Source organism: Cebus imitator, unplaced genomic scaffold (assembly GCF_001604975.1).
Source record: "Cebus imitator isolate Cc_AM_T3 unplaced genomic scaffold, Cebus_imitator-1.0 Scaffold40, whole genome shotgun sequence".
Taxonomy (NCBI): Eukaryota; Metazoa; Chordata; class Mammalia; order Primates; family Cebidae; genus Cebus; species Cebus imitator.
Genome location: NW_016107355.1, coordinates 8,112,889 through 8,132,270, shown reverse-complemented (window position 1 = coordinate 8,132,270; position 19,382 = coordinate 8,112,889). Strand labels below are relative to the sequence as shown.

The following is a 19,382-nucleotide window of genomic DNA, read 5'->3' as shown; positions in this document are numbered from 1 at the left end:
ATTAAGTTAGATTTGGAAGCTTGATGAGATTCAGGTTTACATTTTTGATATGAATGCAACCAACACTGAATAGGTATATACCTATTCAACACCAAAATAGGTGGTATTGAATATTATCACTTGGAGACATATATCTCTGTTGTCTCTCTTTTTGGGTAGTTACCAGCAGTTGATGATTGTTGCCTTGATTCATTAATTCAGTAGGTGTTACAAGATGGTGATAATTTTAACTCTGTATTCATCCATCGTCTATTAGCTGGAGTATTTCCAAAAATAAAGACATTTAATTCATTATCAACCTGAAAGTGGTTCATATAGGAAATTCAGGAAAATGCTTGTTTTATTTTATTATTTATCGGTCTTCAAATTAATTAATTGGTTCCCTAGCATCCACCAAAGGCAAACACATTATTAAAATATATTATTATCTCATAGGTTTAAAACAGTTTATGTAGTTATGTAGTTTGCAGTTATTATTCTAATTAATATTCTAATTAATATTAGAACTATTTGAATATTGATTAGAGTAATAAATGCAAAATACTTAAATATATAAACTACTTATTTATTTTGTGTGTTTAAGTATTTAATAGTATTATTATTCTATTTTATGTATTTAAGTATTTCAAATTATCTCCTATGTGTTTTGAGGTAATGCTGATGGTTTTAGAGAGTTCCTTCACTTCTGGTGTCAAAATATGTTTTAGATTCGTCTTGTACACTTTTTGATCAATATTGAATCCACAAAATTTTTAATGGTGGTTTTTCTTTTTTAAAATATTATTCAACAAAATTGATAATAGACATTTTTTGTAGCAAAAAGATTTAAATAAAATTTGGTATCTGAATTTAGGTTGTGAAGAAATATGATCACATTAGATGAATCCTACATTTTATGAATCAAAAGGGACCAATATTCTTTTGAAAAAGATGCAGGCTTTTCTCAAATCAGGAAGATGATTTGCTGAGTTCTGGATTCATTCTAGAGTCTTGATTTTATGTTGTTTATTAAGTTATCAACAAAATGTTGAATTTGGTTTTGCTGTGAATAGTTGAAGGGATGTAAAAGGCAAGTTTATGTGCCGTGTCTCCAAGTGCTAAATTGAGGATAAAACTTTTCAGACAATAAATCCTCTAGTTGTTGTACCTCTTCGTCCTAAGTATGAGGTAATATGTGGACAATTAAAAAAAATTCCAACTAATATGATGCTATAAGCAAAGTTACTAACAGAAAAATATTCATATTTAGAAAGAGAGGTAAATTTATGCTAGAGAAGTAACTGCCACCATCTGGTTATAGGTGACCACTCCAATCTCTCCAGGTTCATTCCCAGCAACAACAACAACAAATATATATATATATATATATATAACAGAATGCTATTGAAGGAAAAAAAAATGAACCCAAACTGTTGACTGGAAAGCAATAGGAGAAAATATAGCAGCCTCATAGAGATTATTGGCTCTTAATTTCACATAGACTTACCTAGATTCCTCTCACTGAAAATCTACTCATCTTTTTCAGGATACTAATATCAAATGACAGACTGTTATGTACAACTAAACAATTTTTTTCCATTCTATAAGAATAAGATATGTTTGCGATGCCATTCACTTAAAACAAAGGTATTAACGTTAGACTTTAGTAATGTTCTAAAGAATTCAGCTGAGAGGGTTGAAAGAATAGGATATTATTTTCTACTCAACCAATGACTCCTTTGGTCTGAACAGCAGTAACATTTAGGTAATGAGTTTTTGATGTGAAGTGACATAAGAAGTTGATAAAGATCATAGCTATAGCTTTTTTCGAAGGAGTCAACATTCCTTTAGTTGCACAAATATATCTACCTTAAAAATACATTCACTGGCACTTTCGTAACACAGTTCTGAGTTATTCACGTATCTTTATCAGTCATCATTTTTCTTTGCCTTCCTAGGCTTATCAACCCTGCAAGCTGTGCTGGATTCCGCTGCTGAAAAGAAATGGCAAGTGACTGCTATCAATGTGGGAAACATTAACAATGAAAAGAAAGATGAGATGTACCGATCCCTTTTTCAAGATCTGGAGTTAAAAAAGGAACGGCGTGTAATTCTGGACTGTGAAAGGGATAAAGTAAACGACATTGTAGACCAGGTTTGCCACTTTCTGTTTTCTAATGACGCCAAATATAGACTATGCATGCAGTGTCAGCATTTGCAATGTGTATTTGTGTTAGGTGCTTGAACAGCAGTTTTTGCTTTAGGCTTTATGTAGGATGCAGCAAAAATCATCAATTAAATTATCTCTGGCTTCAGTTAGCAATAGCAAATGGTCATCAATAATGCTGACACATCATATTAATCATTAAGTAAATTCAATATATAATTTCTGAATTTTATGTTTTATATGATAAATATCACCCCAAACTTTGGTATTTTGATTTGAACATTTTAAATTTAAGTCTGGTGAATTTTTTGGTGTTAAAGAAATAGACATATATTAAGTTAAAACAAGTTGAGTTCTAAGGGAAAAGTGAGTAACTCATGATTTTTTTTTTAGATACATAGACTATTCTTCTAGAAAGAGTATATATTTATTTTTGCAAGATATATTTTTTCTTCTATTATGGGACTTGTGTCAATATAAAAACATTGATTGGGAAATTAAAATAGGTGAGAAGGACACATTTGGGCTGTGTTTACTATTTGAGAAGTAAACTAGATGCATCCCTTTGGACTGTTTGAAAGAGTACCATGATACCAGTGATAAGGATATTTTTATCTGTGCTTAGAAACTACCTTGCTTCAGTTTGAGATCTTTCAGGATAGGGGAGCCATGCAGTATTACCCTAATAAGACAGATAAAATCTGTCATGATTTACACATAGGGTAAGTGACTAGGGATGATGGTGACACAGTGTCATCATCATGATTGACTGAATAAGGTCTCCTTTACAGGTATCTGAATCTCTTCCTAGCTGATAAATATGTATGTGTGTGAGTATGAGTGTATATGTGCATATACACATACGTACATATATATGTGCACATATATATATTTACACAGTTGACCCTACCAATATCCTACCATTGACCAGAAGCCTTGCAGATAACATACAGTCAATAAACACATATTTTGTATATGTGTTATATACCCTATCCTTATAATAAAGTAAGCTAGAGAAAAGAAAATGTTACTTAGGAAATCATAAGGAAGAGAAAACATATTTACTATTCACTAAGTGAAAGTAAATCACCATAAAAGCCTTCATCATCATCATCTTCACATTGAGTAGGCTGTAAAAGAGGAGGAAGAAGAATGGTTGGTCATGCTGTCTCAGAGGTGGCAGTGGTGGAAGAAGATCCATGTATAAGTGGTCTCACACAATTCAAACCCATGTTGTTCAAGGGGCAACTATATACAATGTGGCTGCTAGTGCCTTAGAATACTGTAGAAGTGCAAGGAAAACACACACTAATGCATTAATGCATATACCAGTGTGTATTTTCCTTGCATTTGTACAGTATTCTAAGGCACTGGGAAAAAAACACTATTCATTAATTTGTTCAACACAAAACATTCTACAAACATAAATGTTGATGAAATCCTGATTGATACATAATAATAAAGACCCTAAGACATACAAAATATTTCATTCACGGAGTGTTGAATAACTGAATAGAACTAACTTGTTATGCAGAAGAACTAAATGTTGTATGCCAGAGAGGTGAATAATTTCAGTAGAAAAGTCTTGATTCCAGTCTCAGGAGATGAAGCTAAGATTGTTTTTAACCTGAAGGCCTCTTGTTAAAATGTGAACCTCAAAAACTCATTTGAATTTCATAAGAGGTTCTCATTAAAACTGAATTTTTATCATATTCATTAGTCTTTGGTTTAAAAAATTTAAGTATTCCTGACTCATCATCATAAATGTTGGTGAAAGACTATTATAAAAATATATTTTTCCAAAAATAGAAAAGAGAGACTACAAAAGAAAATGGGAAGGTATTAGAAGTGATATTTTAAAGTAAATAAGATTATGGTTACATAAATGTCCATTATGAATATCTACTCAAAATGCAGAGTATTTTACACATATATAAATACCTTGAATGTATTAAGTGAGCATGCAATGGATGGCCTCAGCAAACATTTATTGAGGCCATCCTCTGGGCCTGAAATGAAGGATTCAAAGAAAGGTAAGAAAGAGTACTGTCTGTATACCATGAACTCATTGTTTAGAGATTTAAAAATGTACACAAATAGCACGAAAGTATTACGAGTTAAAATGTAGCCTAGGAGCATGGAGGAGAAAGGACCTTTCTTAACAGGGGAGGGATCATTTGTGAAGGGTTCACATAAGACGTGGCATTTGGCTTTGCTTGGATTCATTCATTTGTTTGTTCAGTAAATACTCCCTGAGTGTCTAATGTTTGCCAGACAGGCACTGCAGTAGATCCAAGAAAGCAATGTTAAACAAAATAGGCCAGGCACCATCAATGCAACTATTAATAATGTATTTACAGAAGTTCATATATAATTATACTAACTGAATACATTATAAATGAAAACAATAGTATGTTACGAGAGATCATTACAGAAAGAAATAATTTAGGTTTTTTTTTTTTTTTTTTTTTTTAAGACAGAGTCTCTCTCTGTCACCCAGGCTCACTCCAACCTCCACCTCCTGGGTTCAAGTGATTCTCCTGCCTCAGCCCCCTGAGTAGCTGGACTACAGGCATGCACCACCACACCCAGCTAATTTTTCTATTTTTGGTAGAGACAGGGTTTCATCATGTTGGTCAGGCTGGTCTCAAACTCCTGATCTCGTGATCCACCCACCTCGGCCTCCCAACGTGTTGGGATAACAGGCATGGACTATGAGTATTTTATTATCATTTGATAAAACCATGGCAGCCCAGATTTCTAGCTATTATTAGGTGGGAAAAAGATTCAGCCATCAAAAACATTTATAAATTAATGTAACTTTCCTATTGATAGTGTAATGCTAATTGTTATTATAACACAAAGGCATGGTGGTTAGTATGGCCAACACAAATTTTTATATAGATGCCAGGCTAGTGAATTTTCATATCCTTCCTTTCTTTCAAGTAAACTCAAGTAGGGGCTACTGGTATCACTTTTATACTATGTTTTTAAATATTTCTCAACAGGAAGACATGGATGATTCAGAGAGTAGAATGTACAGTAAGCAGAGCTAACGGATGTCAGCAGGAAATAGGAGGGACATAATCAATCTGATTCAGCTGATGCTAATTCATATGTTTTTCATTCAGAAGGACATCTTTTCTTCAGAATTCTCCCTTTAACACGGAAGGTTCAGTTGCTTGGAAAAGGCAATTTAGTCATGTTATGTAAAACTGAGTCAGAAAACAATATAAGTTTTAACTTCCTTTCAAACAACTATGGCTTAATATCTAAGTGACATATGGTAGAATCGTTCTGAGGATTTTGTGCTTGCTCTTTAACTAATAGCATTGCTCTGGAGCCCTTGACTATGTTTGGGATTAGACAAAGTCAAGGTAGTTTTCTCCCAGGGGGTGTAAGAATTGTTCAAGAGTTAATAAGGCAAAGGATGTGGTGGTGGAGCTTTCCAAGCAGACAAGCAGAGGAAACAGAATGTGTGAAGCCCCAAGGTGGTAAGAAGAAGCTTCTGTTGAACAAAAATCCTAAGAGGGTCAATGTGACTTAAGGGGGAGAATAGGAAAGTTGAGCCTAGGAAACTTGCAAGATCATTGGACTTTGCAAAGCAAAACCCACCAAAACTATTTAATCAGAGAAATGTTTTGGTTTGAATTTCTGTCTATAGCCTTACATTTTATGCCAGTTGCTTGGATTTTATGCCTAACATTTTATGCCTTCCATTAGTGTGATTATCTCCTTTAAAACATATATTACACTACATTTGAATGTGCATGTACCAGGACTACAGCATAGCCAATTTGTCTATTTCTATTCTCTTCGTAATTTTGTAATTGATATAGATCAAAGTCAAATTGATCAATGATGTCTAAAACCGTTGTCAGTATTATCACGATGACCACTTGTTCCATAATGTGTTTATCTTGACATTCATTTTAGGTTTAGATTTGTGGAGAAAAATTAGCTTCTCTGATACTTTGCTGTCTAGAGCTGAAATAATGTCCATTTGGACTAAATTATAAACATTTCATGGTCCTTAGGAGAGGAATGTTACTTTATAAATCTATGTAGAATTCTTTTATATGCTTTTTAATATTCTTTTAAAATGTATGTAGTACTATGAACTCTATGTGTATTTATTTGAATATGGAAATACAAATATAAAATCTCAGATATAAACAGTTTGAGCTGTTTAACATTTTATTAAAAAGACAAAAACATAGCCTTCGAAGGAATAGAATTATGACTTGTCATAGATTAAAAATACTTTGGTTTTATGCTTCTTAACATTTTGTGTTTTATTTTTTGCTCTTGACAAAAATGAGGTAATAATTTTTGTTTAGTTAATGACTTCCTGAAAGATAATCACTTCTTAAGCATTAATATGTATCATTACTTCTTATTAGAGAAATATTATCTAATTTTGATAATTACATTTTGTCAAAAATAACTTATTTTGGCACATCAAAAAATCTAGCAGATAAAATTCTACCATTTTTCCTGAATCAAATCATAATACCATTAATACATTGGCATTATTTGTATTAATTCAATAATAATTTATTTGTCCTTGTCAGGTTATTACCATTGGAAAACATGTTAAAGGGTACCACTACATCATTGCAAATCTGGTAGGTGAATTAATTGGTATATATTATTTTACTAGATATGCTTATTCATTAAATATTTAATTTTGAATGGTCAGCATTTATCAGTGGTGTTTAAAAAATATAGTTTGATTGTAATTAGCCAGGTGTGGTGGTGGGCACCTGTAATCCTAGCTACTTGGGAGGCTGAGGCAGGAGAACCACTTGAACCCAGAAGATGGGAGTGGCCGTGAGCTGAGATGGTGGCATTGCACTCCAGCCTGGTGACAAGAAAAAAAGTTCATCTCCAAAAAATAACAATAATAATAATACATATAGTTTGATTGATTTGATAGATTAGATATTTTTTGAAATTATGTTTTATAATTGCTTTCCACCTTATATCTTCTAATCAGTTTTCTATTATTATAAAAGATATAAGAATTTATGGAACAATATTTGACAAGCTTCACAAATTTTCTTAGATGGTATATTTTAAGAAAGAGAAAATTTTCAAAAATATGTAAAGTATAATTGTCCACATATTCCCTTGTCTCTGTTTTTCACTGTCTGTTTTTTACAAACTCTGCCCTCTGCACATTTCTTTATTTTTTAGCATATATAATATCTGAAATAAATGCAAATTTGTTAAAATGTCTTAGTACAAAATTAAACCCAAGATTATCTAGAATATTGAGATATGTGTTATTTCTGATTTCCTACTTACTATATAAAACAACACAATGAAAATTGAATTTCTATAGTGACTATCTTTTCATTAAGAATCCTATAAAAATGAGGACCACTTAACGCTTCTTGGCCTTGTGTTTTCTCTGGGCCGTGGTCACTCACATTGGCTCAGAATAAAGTTTTTACAATGAAAACAAAAGAGAGTAATATACTGAAGCAACAGAGTAGTTAATTGTATTTCCCTCTTTTATGTGTCATAGAGGCAATTTAGAATTATCACTAGACATTTCTTTTTTCAAAATAATTTAAAGCCTTTACTGCTCCAAAGGTTGTTATTTAAATAAGTAAGATGCTATGTGATTCGGGACCACCCTCCCCCTGCAGCCTGTCTCACCGAAGAACAGGAAATAAAGGTGAGAAGAAGAGGGAGAGAGGCAGAGAACTTATTCTAAATAGCACAATAGGACTTTGAAAAGCTTTTGACATATACAAATGTAGATTTATTGCGTGATTCCTTTCCTAGTGTATTAGATTGTTATACCAGGAGACATTAGTTCTAGTGGTGACAGAAAGAGATAAAACAATACAATACTTACAACCTTTCAACTGATAAATGTTGTTTTCACTAGAAGTTGGAGGAATTTAGAATATTAAATCTCAAACCTGCATGCTATTGGGTTGCTCAAGACAGACTTTCTGTTTGGCGATGAAATGGGTAATACTAAAGAAATTCTCTAGGACTTTCCTTTAGAGTGTATTAAGGAGATGCCAAGACCTCTCTAAAGAGAAGCAAGAGTTAAACTAGATGAAGCTCTGTATTCAGTCTCTCCAGAACTACATTATGTGCAGGAAACAGCCTGGAGAGTCAGTCCCCTGTGTGAATCGTGCCATTTGATGAACGACACAAGCCACATTGAAAGCTGTGATCTTTAAAAATGTACAGATGGAGAAGATTATATTGGAACATTGAGAAATAATGACAGAAGGTGGCTCATCAATTTGAGAGCTGATATCCAATGCTATGAAAAAGGAAATAGGTGTTTGAATGACCAGAGTCAAAATAAATGTTGTCATGCTTCTAGCGAGAAATCTACCTATTATTTTATCTGAATTAAAGTTCCGTTTTTCTTTTCCTCAGTACTTGGTTTCTTTGCCATATGGAACTTCTAGCGAATCAATAAGCTCAAAAGGCTGTATAGTGTTGCAATTTCTGAGAATTTAGAGGACAGTTGGAAATTTCACTGACCTCCAAAATTAAAGAGTGCCACCCAAATTTAAAGAGCTTTCATCTTCCAAACTCTTGAGACTGTCCTTTTTTCCTCTTTGTTCATGTTACAATGAGTTTAGGGTTATAGAAGATTTTTTTTTTAAATCTGCAGAAAATATTACTGATTAATTTCCTCATGAATTGTTGAATGCCTGACTCGGCTCCTAAAACACAGTCTGTGATTAAGTCCTCGACAACAGCATTGAAAATGGTAACTTGTACATAAAATAATGAAGAAGTGGTCATAAGGAAATCAGGTTCTCATTTCCCCATCCTTACTACCCAGATAGATTTAATTCTTTAAAAAGCCATGGTTCCATAATGCTGATGACTTTACATGTCTGTCTGCTGAAATATTAAATTTTCACAGAATGAAGACTTATCTTCTGTTTCAATTCTCTTCAAATACAGCTCCAGGAGTAGTAGGGTTCACTTTAACTTGGTGAATTGTTGCCATCTCTTTTGTTACCCTTTGCCCTCTGCTGTAGTTTATTATCTTTTTTCCTTCTTCCTCTATTTTGCATCTCATAAATTGAAGTTTCAGAAAAGAAAGAAGAAAACGTAGGGAAATGCAGATTCTCACTAAAGCCAGCTTGAAACCTTATTTAAAGTTTCAGTTTAAATGTCATTGTAGTAAAACAACAACAAAAAAAATGACAGTAAAAGAATAATTAAAAAAAAAAACCTCTCTAAGGTTTTAGAGAAAGAGAAAATAGGAAAGGAAACATTAACAGATGCAAAAAGTTAACAAAGTGTTTCAGGACACATAGCAGATAAAAGATGAATTCCTGGCATAGCAAAAAGGAGGAAGATTTTTAAAAAAAGGCCCTGTGAGGATGGGATATAGATGAGAACAAGCCTGTTCGTTCTGCAGAACCCCTGTGAGATTCAGTCTTAGAAAAGCCAGAAACCATGGAAAGCAAGGTTGAGGCAAGGAGCTAAAACATCATATTAAATGTACACATTCTCAAGTAAGTGCTTTCAGGGGTAACCTGTAAGTGAGTGAGGGAAGCAAGGGAGAGAAAGAAGAAAAGCTGAGTAAGAATGTGGTTTGAGGTGAGATTTGGGTTTAGTCTGATCCCATCAGGCACTTTGTTGTATAAATTGCACGGCAGTCATTCAGCTTGAGACAAGGGGTCTTTGTACCTAGATCCCAGTTTTTGCTATTGAGCAAGGGCCATTGGCCAGACAGCTTTGGTTGTCCTAGGGCAATTCTCTTGGAGAGGTTATGGATATTAGCCATTGGCCAAAGCAGGAGAAGTTCCTAGGGGATGAGCAAATCAAATACACATGTAAAGTGCATCCTAGGAAACCTGAATGGTTCACTAAGATCAAGGGACATGCTTCAAGGGCCATAGGGAATAATTGGATACCCCAAGGAGTCTTTCCACGTAACGCAAACAACCAGGTAACTACAAGTCCTGGTTCTTAAGCACCTACTTCCTCTCTTGATAATACTTCTTAATAGAGAATGTGAATTAGAGAAAATTTTAGATTCAGAAATGTGAGCAACTAAGTGAATGTCTCTATATGAAATTCTCAACTTCATCATCCACCATCCTCCATCCTGTCCTTAAAATTTAGCCAAGAATATGCACTTGTGTAGGAGATTTGACAATTCTGAAGAAACTAAATGGCCCAGAGAAAAGAACTTGGATCTGGACAAACAACACTGCTATCCACCCCACCTCACCATCTACCTCACAATGAAGCATGCTCGTTAATGAGCCTTGCCCATTCACATAAAAATTCCAAGAAATATTTTGGTGTCTTGCTCTTAACTAGCCCAGCATAACTTGGTTTTTGAGAAAAAGTCCTTACCATGAAGTATGCAATACAAGCAGACACACGGCAGGAAACAGGAGAAAATTTTTAAAATTGTAATTATTATCTGCTTTTAAATAAGGAGAAATATTTTATCCGTGAGAGAAGAGGATGCTATGAGAAGAAAAAGAAATGAAGAATAAGAGCTCTAGAAAATTAACTTCTTTTGTTTCCTAGAATAATAGGTTAAATGAGTTACATGATACAGTTGAGAAAAATCTTCCAGATTATGTAAATCTTCCAGAATATGTAAAATTTACAGATTTTTATCTGTATTTTCTTTCTATTTTATATTCGTATTGTCGTAATCTGGAAGATTTACATAATCTGGAAGATTTTCTCAACTTTATAGAAAAAGTAAATGTATAAGGGACTTTGACATTTAATTTAAGTGTTATATTGTCTTAATAATTGATGTTCTAGAAAGAGAGATCTGTGAAACCAGGGAAAGGAAAATGTTAAAGAAACATTTGGAAACATTTCCAACACTGAATCACATAAATCTGCCTATAAAATATACAGAATAATAAAAGAAAAAAGACCTACAGTTACACTATCATAATGGAATTTCAGAGATAAAGAGAATATTTAAACGTTTCTAGCAAGTGACTGGAGGTGGATACAAGTGGGAAGTAGATCACATACCAAAAAATTAGAAATAACATATTTTTCAATAGAAACATGGAAAATGAAAGTCAATGGGACAGTGCTTTCAGATTATGAGTATTTCAACACAAAATTCTATACCAAGTCAAACTACTAACCATGTATCAGGATAAAATAGTTATGTTTCAGACATGCAATGTCTCAATAAATTTGTCTCCAAAGGGTTTCAGTAAACTATCAGAGAACTCCAGCAGAGGAAAGAATTAAATCAAGAAAGAGAAATATGACCAACGAAATGGGGTTTCAGTCAGAAAAGTGGTGAAGGACCATGCAAGGGTAACAGCTGTAGAGTAGATGGAGAGAAGGGCCAATTTGGATTCCAGCATTAAGAAGGGGGCTATCTGGAAATTAAAAATTCAAATAGATTTTTGAATTTGAAATAGATTACCTGATATGTTTGAATATTTTATTTTTAAAAAAGCTTTACTCATGGGCATGAAGGGTTTTCATGGAAGCACTGGAAAAAATACGGATAGGCATATAGAAATCTCTAGCAGGGAAAAAATGGGACATGATTATAAACACAGGCTGAGATAATGCTCAAGAAAGAAAATGCCATCCTGGTACACTATTTGGCTTTGCTGTTAATAACATTTAGAGTTATAAATATGTAAACAGTAAGTACTGATTAAAATGGGTGAGAAAATAAATGGTTTTGTCATGTAAGCAAGTTATATACTCATCTGGCATACACAAATACTCAATAAAAATTTCTAAAATTGATAAGAAAGGGCAATAAAAATGTGTCATGCAGAAGAGGTAAATATGTGAAAAGCAAATATATTAAAATTGAATCTTCTGAAGAAGGTTAACTGGAACATACATAGGGGAAAGCAGAGAATACATGATTTTTGTTATATAATTGTTCATACTATTTGTATTACTTGATAAAAACAAAAAAAAATTGTGAGCCAATAAAAAGTAATTACATTCTTTTTCAGCTAAATAATATAATAATATATATGTTTTAATATCAGTAACAAAGAAAAGATTCTCCTACATTTTGGGGTGTGGTAATTCAAAATTAATTTAGGCTATTTTCAACTTTTATGTACAATGATACAGAATAAGTATTTATGAAGTGTGAAAAAATTTATAAGCGTGATATATGGAAATTAATTTCATCTTTGAGAGAGATATACTATCCAGCTGATAAAATTCATGTCAGCAGAATATTTGAAATCAATATAAATGTCATGTAACAGTTATTTAGTAAGTGAATGAATTTATTTTAATAATACAAGAGAAATTGAGTTTTTCCAAAATTTAATATATTCTGTAAATTAGCTTCAGGTTTATTGTGAAATTGTTTAATTGTTCTCAGATAATGACTGGATATTTTGTACTTCCCACTCTCATTTTGAACATGTTCATATCACCTGAGTGAAGAAAAAATTCAAGCAGGAGTAACTTGCTCACAAGTTTGTAGTTCTTGGAAAACTAGTTTAATGTTATTAAGTGTCTATAACCACATGGTGGTTCTGTGTTGTAGACTAAATAAGTAAATCCCAGTCCTTTTCAATGGAAGATTTTTCAATAAAGTGGAGAACTTTTACCTAGGTACAATCGTGAGTGTTTCATGAGATGACCCACTAGTAAACATGTATTGATTAGGGACCCACTAAGATGCTAACGTGGTGTTAGGTGCTGGTGAAGAACACTGGCTGATAAATACATGGGACATTTTCTGCCGGCTTTTTGTGTCTCATATGTTCTTTGAAATATCTAAAACCACATATATAGAGTTATTTGGTAAATGTGAAGTAGCATTTTGTTCTCAAATAAAAAGTGTGACATCGATGTGTTCTGTGTTTAGGGATTTACTGATGGAGACCTATTAAAAATCCAATTTGGAGGTGCGAATGTCTCTGGATTTCAGATAGTGGACTATGATGATTCCTTGGTGTCTAAATTTATAGAAAGATGGTCAACACTGGAAGAAAAAGAATACCCTGGAGCACATACAACGACAATTAAGGTTTGCTTTAGTTTCTGCTTTTTTTCTTTTTCTTTCCTATGTGAGGAGAGAGAAGGGCCTTGACAAATATGGAAGAAGGAGAAAATAATAAAGGGACTAGAGAACATGGTTCAAAACCCGGCAAACGCACTGACTGCTAAACGTATTTTTCACATTTTTATGGTTTAAGTAAAGCTGTTAGACCTTTGCTGTGTTACTCTTGTTTTCTACTTCCTTACACCTATGATAGTTATAATAAATCATTCATTCACTTATTAATCCATTTGGCATTTTTCTTGAGTGGATTCTAAGCCAGGCACTTTTGTGGTAAATAAAGACAGGGAATAATGTCCCTGCTCACAGTTAAATGAAAGAAATACAATAAGCATGGACAAAAGAATGACATGAAGGAAGAGACCAGCAAACTCTTAGCGACATAGAGGGGGCAGGGAATTTTTATGCTGAGATCTGAACAATAAGGGACAATTTTACCCTGACTTGCTGTTTAGAAAATTATGTTTGCAAATAAATTAAAGAACATTAGGTGTCAGTTTGTTCTAATCTTCAAAAAGCCAACCCAGAGACAGTTCTTTGTTCAATCAGTAAACATATGGCTGCAAAAAGTGTGTGTGTGTGTGTGTGTGTGTGTGTGTGTGTGTGTGTATAACTGCTAATGAGTAGTCTGGTCTCTTGAATACTTTAAAAAGAAGATAAAAATCCCAATTTACCTTAATAATTAAAACGTAACTGTAATGCTTTATAGAATCAAATAAAAAATTCTTGAATGCTAAATATTATTTATTGCTCAGGTATAAAAGCTACACAGACTCATCTTTGTTCTCCATGAATTTGGACACAAGGTCTTCACTTGTTTATTTGATGCATTTTATTGGATATACACATGCAGGCACGAATTTAAGTTTTAATAGTCAGTGTTTTTGTTGTTGATAGGAAGGTTTTTTTTTTCCCTTCTGTTGGTAACCTTACTGAGAGCAGAATTAAGATGAAAACTTGGCTTAGGGTAGTTTAAGGAGTGAGTGGGTTGAAAGATAAGATGATGTTCACATTCTTTGTGAAAATTAAGAGCAAAAGTTGAAAAATTGAGTAATTTTGTTTGTATATTATAAAGTGCTTGTATATAAATCAGGCAGGATAGCATTATTTCAGTTGCTCTCACAATTCAGTATGGGTATACATCATAGAAACATTGTTTGATTATAGATGCATGTCAATCTATGAGATTGGTCCTAGGAAAGGATTAGAAATTTGAAATTCTCTACTTTTGGGTTTATAAGTGGATCTTTTAATTTTTAACTCAATTTTGTAAAAGCATTCCATAGGATTTTAAAGAATAACACCAAGTTAGTTTTTTCAAAAAACGAGGTGACTTCTTGTTTGGTGACCTTAATTGAGATTCAGAGTTTCTACTGTTTATACCATGGAGGTACTTTCATAGAATCAAGCTTCTGAGTGGGTAGATGGACACCCAGAGCCTTAGTTGGTGTCAGTGTATGTCTCCATCTGTGCCTAGAAGAGGCCTAACTGCTGATCTCATTCTGTGGAATTGCAGGCTTCCGTCCATTCAGAGATGATGCCATGTAAGTTCCCTGATGGAGTGGATGTTATCCTCAAATGCAGCCAACATGCTCCTTTTGAATACTCTGTTAGTCATTGCATTGCCCCCTACTGCTGCCTGCTGGGAAAAAAATTAAAGCAACATGAAATTTTTTCTCCTAGAAGTCATACCATTATTCAAGTTCATGTGTCCTGTATCAAAATGCAAGATGAATTTGCTGTATAAGAGATGTTTGGCAATGCATTCTGTTAAAAATTTTGCCAAAACCTAGTGCCAGATTTCATTGTGTTGAGAACCTGCATTGTGACCTTTCTCGCTCCCTTCCTGCTGTAGCATTTCCCCTCCATAGTGCCTCCCTTTTGGTGGCTTCTGTCAATTTTCAGAGAGATCATGATGCGCCTTCATTGAGGGGTGTTTCAAAGAACCTAGACTAATGCATTTCAAAACTTAGGCTGCAAATCACTATTTGACCCTGGGTCCAGGAGCCTCATCTGTACAATGCAGTAATGACCATTAATTCCCAGGTTGCTGTGAGGATTAAATAACACTTGCAAATGGTTAGCACAGCTTTGGAAACACAGGTGCCTATAAGGGCTAATTTGTTTTCCCACCCGTTTCCTAAAATGAGAGCATTTCAGCCAATTTCAAAAGTCTATTCCAACTTTAACATTTTATAATCCCCCTAACGCTATCCCAGAGGCATATTTTATGAGGTCCCTAAAGCTTCATAAAAATTACTGAAAATCTGTGGGGAGAATTTGTTTGGAGAGGCAGTTTATCCTAACACAGAAATGTGTTGTGTACCAGAAGGCCAGAAACTAAATATAAAGAAATGAAAATTTTTTTTCAGAATCCTGCCTAAACAAGGAGACAAACATATCAATCAGCAAATACAATAGAGTGATGCATAAAAGATATGCCAGTTTCCTGGGCATGATTATGACAATGTGTGGAAGGAGATCAAGGAAGGCTTATGCCAGAGGGATGCCTGTGCAAGGCTTTGCACATGGTTGAGAAGGAAGAAAAATGTATGGGAAGTTGCTTGGGGAAGTGCAAAATCTAGAGAGGCTCGAAGTAATGTAAGAGCGTGACAGATCCAGGGAACCGCACATATGTTGCCGCTGCAAAAATGTAAATATCTGGGACAAATGAGGGGGCTCATGTTATGGAAATTACAAGTGGTAAGGTTCTTCAATTGTCAACAGATGTAGAAGGTAGTAATGACAAGATAATGCTTTCATAATTATTTTTGCTCCCAGACAGAAGAAAGAAAAAAAAACTATCCTATATAGTTATATACTATATAGATTATATAGTATCCGCTAAATACAAGCAAGGAACATAGTCTCAATATATTATTTGCTTATAGAAAGGAAGCGAAATATTTCTAATGAGATTATTTGCAATGAGGTTATTTCCTTTGATGTTGTCTTTTGGGTGACTGACTGAATCAGATACAGTGCCTGAAAATTCATATCACATTTTACTACTCAACAATAAAAACTAGTGCTATCAGCATAAAAATATATAAAAATACAGCTCATTGCATCAAATTCTTTCCAGGGTAGGCTTTAAGAATTATAGAAGTTATATCAAATTGTGGGACTAATAAATAAATAATTATTCAAAGTTTTCATCTTCCCTTAAAGGTAAATCAGCTTGCATAGTTTTCAAATTAAAATAAATTTTATTCAATAAATACAAGTAAAATCTTAAGGTTAAATATTTAACATATTTTAATAACCACCAAATATAAATTGCAATGTTTAAATTTCTTCATTCTTACATACTATACAAAAAATAACTTAAGCCATGGCACTGAGAGTTGAGATCTGACTCTCTTTTACTAATTTGCTATTTGGGACAACATTAATTCATTTACTCACTTGACACATATTTATCGTCTACTCCACAGCAGGCACTGTTCTAGAGGTCAGAGAAAAGACAAATTCTGTTCCTTAAAGAGATTGCAGTCTTCAGACTAGAAACCAGCAATTACTTTGTAGCATTGATGGAGGTTGTCTGATTGCATCTTAAACCTATATATTTGGAACTGAGCTTTTGATTTTCCGCTACTACTTCCTCCTCAGCCTCCACAAACTGTTCCTTCAGTGGTCTTTCTTATCCCAGTTGGTGGCAACTACATCTTTCAGTTATGCTTAGACAAAATCTTGGTCCTCTACTCTTCTCTGTCTCTTGTAACCTACATCCTATGTAGCAGGAAAGCCCATTAACACTGCCTCACTTCTTACCACCTTCTCTGCAGCCAACCTAAATCCAGCTACCATCATAGGATTATTGCAACAGTCTCTAAAATTGATTTCCCTCCTTTCACCCCTGCCCCTGTTATCTTCCATCTTTGTGGTCCTTTTAAAGTATAAATAGATTATGTTGTGGTTCTGTTTTAAATGCTCCAATGTCTCTCCATTTCACTTGGAGTGAAAGAGCCAGAGTCATCCTGTTTTCTTATGAGGCTCTGTCACCAAGTCCCATGGACCTACATCTCTGTGCACGGTTTCCCTGGCTCCCTCTGTTTCAGCCACACTGGTCTCCTTGCTGTTCCTCAACCACCCCAAGCACCTTCCTACTTCAGGGCCTTTGCACTGGCTGTCTCTTCTTCTTGACTGTTGTCCCCTTAAATATTTGCATGGCTAAGTCTCCTGCACTTGGATCTCTTTCCAATCCTATCTTCTCATGGAAGCCACTAGCAGGCTGTGTATTTAAAACTGAAAACTTGGCCAGGCGCGTTGGCTCACGACTGTAAGCCCAGAACTTTAGAAGGCCAAGGCAGGCCAGATCACCAGGTCAGAAGATCAAGACCATCCTGGCTAACATGGTGAAACCCTGTCTCCACTAAAAATACAAAAAGTTTTCCAGGTGTGATGGCATGTGCCTGTGGTCCCAGCTACTCCAACGGCTGAGGCAGAAGAATCGCTTGATCCTGGAAGCAGAGGTTGCAATGAGCTGAGATCATGCCATTGCACTCCAGCCTGGGGGCAACAGAGTTAAACTCCATCTCAAAACAACAATAAAAAAAAAAAACCCAAAAAAAACAAAACTGCACTCTTGCCACCATTAGGGTGTGCATCACCCTTTCCCTAATCCGGCATTCCCAATTATTACCTTTTAGTGTACTACTCTTATCATTGACTTATTCATTGCATTGTTAATTATCTCCTCCTACTTGAAAGTAAGTGCCATTAAAAAATACTTTCATCAAGATATCCCAAGTTCCTAGAATAAAGCCCCATACATAGTAACCATTTAATAGAGGATTCCTGAACCAACAAGTAGTAAAAAGCAAAGGTACTGTGATATCACCAAGGAGAAGCTCCCAATCCTAATTCTGATGGTAAGAAAATGTTTCTTAGAGGAACCATTATGTAATTGGAGACCTGAAGAAGTGGGAGTTAGGAGAAAGCATAAGGATTAATGACTCCAGATAAAGGAACTAGGATATATAACATCTCCAGTGCAAGGAAAATATAAACATTTTCATAAGGATAGAGGTTAAACAGAAATGATTTGAAGAAATGCTGAGAAATCACATTTTAGAAATGTGCAGATCCAGAGGTTTTATGCTTTGTGACATATTAAGGATTTTTTTGTCTGATTTGAAGAGCAACCGGGAGCCACTAGAAGATAGTACTGATCATGTTTTTGATGCAGCAAGATTACTATGGCTGTGCTGGTGACAAGAGATTGCAGGGAGCGCCAGTGGAGGCAGGAAAGCTTTTTGGAAGATATCACAAACAATCAGACAAGAGACTATTGTCTGAATTGTGGTTGTGACATGGGGATGGAGGGAAATAGATGGATTTGTTACACCTGCCATTTCTCTTAATTTCTTCATGAATGAAATAATAATTGTAAAGTAATATTCATATGTAATATACTAATGTAAAGTCAATCGAGAGATATTTGTGGATTACAAATAAGCCTCTCGAAGGAAATCTGTCTCATCTGTATCTTATTAATCTTAAATCTCACACAGTGGTTTGCAAAGAGTAAGCACACAATAGTTATTTGTAGGAATGAAGAGTAATTAATTAGAAAATATTAAATAATTAAAGGGAAAATATGACATTATTATTGTGATGAAATATGATTTAGATTTCTGCCATAGATTTCTGCATGTATTCTTTTGTTGAGCCCTGGCAGAAATATAATGAGTTACTTTAGTTGATAAAATGTAAAGTTAACGTAGTTATCTGACCTGACCCATCACAGTGCCAGGATTTACATGGAACATTAAAACAGGCATTTTATCTTCCTTAAACGTAATTTTTTTTTTTTTTTTTTTTGAGACAGTCTTGCTCTGTTGCCGAGGCTGGAGTGCAGTGGCGCGATCTCAGTTCACTGCAACCTCCACCGGCCTGATTCAAGCAATTCTCCTGTCTCAGCCTCTGAGTAGCTGGGATTACAGGCGCACACCTCCGTGCCTGGCTAATTTTTTTGTATTTTTACTAGAGACGGAGTTTCACCATATTGGTCAGGCTGGTCTCAAACTCCTGACCTCATGATTCGCCCATCTCAGCCTCCTAAAGTGCTGGAATTACAGACGTAAGCCAAAACGCCTGGCCACAATTAATTTTTTAAAGAGAAAGAGCATAAAGATATTTCCCATTATCTCAAAAATAATTTATGGATATTTCTATTTTTAGACTGATTTT

General features: G+C 34.4%; 1 protein-coding gene across 8 annotated transcripts in view; it reads left to right on the top strand.

Moving 5' to 3' along the window:
- Positions 1 to 19,382, top strand: part of GRIA2 (glutamate ionotropic receptor AMPA type subunit 2) — a 144,988-nt gene that overhangs the window by 90,165 nt on the left and 35,441 nt on the right. For all 8 annotated transcript variants that reach the window (XR_001824338.2, XM_037737607.1, XM_037737606.1 and 5 more), the window contains exons 4-6: positions 1,938 to 2,134; positions 6,721 to 6,774; positions 12,993 to 13,154. Coding sequence is in view for 7 of the 8 variants with exons in the window: in XM_037737607.1 (XP_037593535.1) it covers positions 1,938 to 2,134; positions 6,721 to 6,774; positions 12,993 to 13,154 (413 nt within the window). In the remaining variant the exon portion in view is untranslated. The remainder of the gene's footprint in view (positions 1 to 1,937; positions 2,135 to 6,720; positions 6,775 to 12,992; positions 13,155 to 19,382) is intronic.